This window comes from Pinus tabuliformis, chromosome X (assembly GCF_031772625.1).
Source record: "Pinus tabuliformis cultivar Carrire ecotype Pingquan chromosome X, CPIR1, whole genome shotgun sequence".
Classification (NCBI taxonomy): Eukaryota; Viridiplantae; Streptophyta; class Pinopsida; order Pinales; family Pinaceae; genus Pinus; species Pinus tabuliformis.
The window spans coordinates 312,873,396-312,878,264 of NC_142308.1; the positions used below are offsets into that span (position 1 = coordinate 312,873,396).

General features: G+C 30.5%; 1 protein-coding gene across 1 annotated transcript; it reads left to right on the top strand.

Moving 5' to 3' along the window:
- Positions 1 to 2,336: 2,336 nt before the first annotated feature.
- Positions 2,337 to 4,033, top strand: LOC149139671 (momilactone A synthase-like). Its single transcript, XM_089448601.1, has 2 exons — positions 2,337 to 2,541; positions 3,017 to 4,033. Exons 1-2 carry the CDS (start codon positions 2,471 to 2,473, stop codon positions 3,825 to 3,827), a joined length of 882 nt encoding a protein of 293 aa, XP_089304727.1. The 5' UTR covers positions 2,337 to 2,470; the 3' UTR covers positions 3,828 to 4,033.
- The last annotated feature ends 836 nt before the right edge of the window (positions 4,034 to 4,869 follow it).

A 4,869-nucleotide genomic window follows, 5' to 3' on the forward strand; every position in this document is an offset into this window, starting at 1 on the left:
TAAAACTAAAACTATAAGAACTGTGCGAAATGAAAATAGAATTGTAAGAAAAATGTGTTGTAATTGATATAACTAACCTGGATATACTGGCAACTGTTCTGTGATGTTTTTTCTTCAAGGTTGGTGAATAGTTTGAAAGCATAACATGCAACTTCAGCAGTGGTTGAACTTCTTTTATAGTTTTTGGCACTTGAATTTAATTGGTGGTAAGGATGGACATGGATTGTAATGAATTCATTTTGAATGTTTGATTTGGATTTAATTTGATGTGATCCAATGGTTGAGAATTTGTTATTTGTTGATCCATGTGCCTTGATCTGTTTTAATGAGAAATAGAATGGGTTGGGTATCATTTATTGAAGTTATTGGGTTGGGGGTCATGTATTGAACAAAGTGGGTTTAAATGTTATTGGGTTGGGTGTCATTTATTGAACGAGGTTCAAATGTTGAACAACATAGCAGTTATGGCTGACATACATTCACTTTTATTATGTGTAGGTATGGATATTTATTTGGGATACAAAGCTTCAGTTTGATGAGTGGGGGTTGAAGTGACTGCTACTCTGTACTTCTGGAATAGACCATTTTGGAAGGATTTATGGTTTTATCTCTTTATTAGTTGGGTCAATATGGTTTGCACTCTTAAGTATTAAGATACTATTTATGGACGATTGTGGGCCCAGTCAATGTTTTAGGAAATTTTGGACATAAATTAATACTTATTTGCACTTAAGGTTATTTATCTTTGTTTAAATATTGGTTGCAAAAGTCTCAACTTTTTGTAGTTTAGTGGAACCAATTCTATATTAATCACTGATTCTACACAATATTAGACATCTTTCCTCCAATATATAAAATAAAATATTTAAACTATTCTTTAAAACTAAATGATTTAAAAACACAAATCATAAGCATGTATAGTCAAATTTAAATTAGTTATAATATATTCACAACTCGAAGCAACATTTAATAATCACACAACTTTTTGTTCACCACTTTAACTCAACTATTTAATATTCAATCAACTTTTTGTTCACCTCTTTGACTCAAGTAATATTCAAACAGCTTTTTGTTCACCTCTTTAACGAACTTATTTATATTCAAAAAGCTTTCTGTTCACCTCTTTAATGCACGCATTTAATATTCAAACAGTGTTTTCTTCACCTCTTTAACGTTCCTATTTAATGTTCGAATGACTTTTTGTTCACATCTTTAACGCACCTATTTGTAGCAGAGCTCAATTACATAGACTGACTGGAAAATATAAACCATTCCAATAATTGAACCTTTCCGCACTTCAAAGTTATACGTGGATATCGATAATTGTATGGAATGGAACCTTTCCCTGCAATTATGAATATTTATGAAATGGAACCTTTCGAGTTGTTTTGGGTTGCTTTGTACAAATAAATAGTTTAGTTTATTGTCGCGTCTCAAACATTTATGGAATGGAACATTTATTATGCCAAAATAATAATTTATAGAAAGATTGGTAAGTCATTCATCTTTTAATATAGAGTTGGTAGGTAATATTTTAAATATTAATAATAAATTTTGTTATATATATAAAATATTTTAAATAATATTTATAACAAAAATAATTATATAAATATGATTAAGACATGTATTAACATGGTAATGTGTAGAATATGAATCATCAATAAAATATTTTAATGTCAATTATATAAATTATGTACATATTATATAAAGGAAAAGAAATAGTTTAATATAGATTATATATATATATATATATAAAGATAGATTTGATTCTATGGATATATTTTTTAAAGAAAAATTGTATTTCATTTTTTAATATAGAATTGATCTATAATATTTTAAATACATAAAATATGTTTTCAATTTTTAAATAAGATTAGGACATGTATTAATATTTTAATATATAAATATAAATAAAAAATAAAATATTTCAATATCAATTATCTTTATATTATATAAAAAAAAATTATATATATTAGTAATTAAAAATATTTAATATAGATTTTAGATTTGTAATTTTTTTTTGTTAATACAAATTTGACCAATTTTAATAACAAAAACAATACTAATAAAAAAATCATATATAAGCTGAAAGAGTTATTTTAATTGGTCCAAATCAAGTCATTAAAATATGTCTATTATTAAAAGTCACCGGTGCAATTTTCATGAATATGTCTATTATTAAAAGTCACCGGTTTAAAATATGTCTATTATTAAAAGTCACCGGCTCAGTGGTTGAGTTAGAGATACCTGAGATTTGGCATGGTGTTACGGTGGAAAACAAAAAAAAACATTTTATTGGTTATTTATGGAGAGGCCCAAGGTTATCTTCTGGGTTTAAGAGCCCCCGCTGGGCCTGCTTCTACACAATACAGTCTGCTTCTTCTTCTATTTATTATTTGTCTTTGGGAGTTATTATTTGTGTTTGGGAGTAATTTCCTTCCTGCGTCATCTGATTGCCAGATTTCCAGCCATGTCTAACGAGGAAGTGAATGTAATCGCTGCTTGTGTTAGTAAACTGAGCTCGAATGGATCAGAGAGACGGTAATCACAGTAGATCAGAATGCAATTTCCTGAATTTATGTTATTATATTTGTTTGAATTTATTGATTCACGTTTAATCTGCAGTTTTTTATTTTCAGAATGCAATTTTTTTTATATATGTTTTTTCAGTAATAAGGAAATCTTCTGATAGAAACTGTAGATATAATTTTTTTCAGAGTATTACAACATATCTATAGATATAATATTTTTCAAAATATTACAACATAATCATGTCATGAGACTGAAACTTTAATGACAAATTATCATTAAACTTTCCGAACTATCGAAGCTTTTACAACAAAGTCATGTCATGCTACGACTGAAACTTGGTGGGAGGTTATCATTAAACTCTCCCCAGCACCCAGGCTATACATCATTGAATTTTGTATATATGTTCTTATAGTGTTAGCAGGGTTGTTAATTTAGGAAAAAGTAACTGAATAACTAATTCCGAACAAATAATCTGTTAATGCAGACTGGAGGGTAAGGTTGCGATTATAACAGGAGGAGCCATGGGAATCGGGGAAGCCATTGCTCGGCTCTTCACAAAGCACGGAGCCAAAGTCATAATTGCAGATCTTGCAGATGAAGTCGGCCAAAAACTTGCAGAATCCCTTTCTCCCTCTGCAACTTACGCGCATTGCGATGTAAGCAAAGAGGAAGACGTCAAAGCTGTGGTGGATTTGGCCATGGAGAAACACGGTCAGCTGGATATCATGTATAACAACGCCGGTATCAACGATGCCCTTTCGTTTCAGAGGGTTGAGGAGTACGACATGGAGCAATACGATCGAGTAATGAACGTAAACGTAAGAGCGGTGATGCTGGGCATTAAGCACGCGGCCCGGGTGATGATTCCGAGGAAGAAGGGCTGCATAATCTCAACCAGCAGCCTTGCAAGTATAGTAGGAGGATCTGCCCCATACTCATACACGGCCTCCAAACACGCAGTGATAGGGCTCACTAAAAACGGTGCAGCAGAGCTGGGGAAATATGGGATCAGGGTGAACGCTGTCTCTCCTGCTGGTGTAGCGACGCCATTTTCAGTGAAGCAGATGAGAAGGGGCGGCGATTCTTCCTCGGTTATTTCTGAAACGGAGAAGGCCACCATAGAGGGCTTTTGCAACAGAATGGGCAACTTACAGGGGCCGACTCTTAAAGTAGAGGATGTTGCGGAGGCTGGGCTGTATTTGGCGAGCGATGAGGCTAAGTATGTTAGCGGGCATAACCTTGTTGTTGATGGAGGAATCTCTGTTGTTAATCATTCCTGGGGGCTTTATCGGTGACAGTTTTTAACGCTAATTTTCTGAAGTAATCCTGCAATGTCCGGGGCTTAACCTAATATTTTGGAATCATTATTGATTTCACAAATATTTAGGCGTCTATCGTAGAAGAATAAGGCTTCCTAGAAGGATAAGGATCACTGTAGATTTAGATGATGAAGTATATATATGTTTTAAATAGAGGAACAATTATATTTTTCTAATAATATATTTCTTGTTTAAAGATGTTGAGATAGAGTTGAATGTTACAGTTTCTTATTTAAAGATGATGAGATAGAGTTGAATGTTACATGTTATATGGACAAATACACTGGTTTATATGTTCTTTGGACAAATACACTGGTTTATACCTATTGATATAAATGCAGTGTTTTCTTTTTGCTGAAAAAAGGTTTCATAGAAGAATAAGGTCAACTAAGTCAACTATTTGAAGTAGCTCCTATATGCTAATTTAAAAATATTTTGATCCGCAACAATGCAATGGGATTATATTTTTTTATTTTTAATGACGGTTGTGGTTTAATTATTTTATATTTTGAAATTTTTTTAATTTGTTAATGTTAATGCTAGTTGGAAATATTTGTTAAAATATATTTGTTAATATTTGTTGGAGATTAATGTTGTTATAAATTTCTAGTACAATGTTTTAAAAATAATTTTGAACATTTATTTAGAATGAAATCGAGATATATTGATGTTTTTATTTTTATTTTTCTAACGTATTTATGTTTTTGGTTTAATATTTAATATAAATCTATTTTAAAACTAAATCTATCAAACATCTAAGGAATTAAAATTTCTTAAAGTGTAAATTTTGTTATCATTTAATTTCATGTTACTTATTAATTCCTCTATCTTAAATGATAACAAATATTAAGAAATTTAATCCATAAGTATTTTAATACAATGTTCAAAAAATAATTTTGAATGTTTTGTCAAAATCAATTCAAGATATATTGAAGCTTCCATTTCTTAATGCAATATGTTTATATTTTTGGGTTTAACAAAAAAGTCAAAATAGATCAGTTTTAAATCTAAATCTATC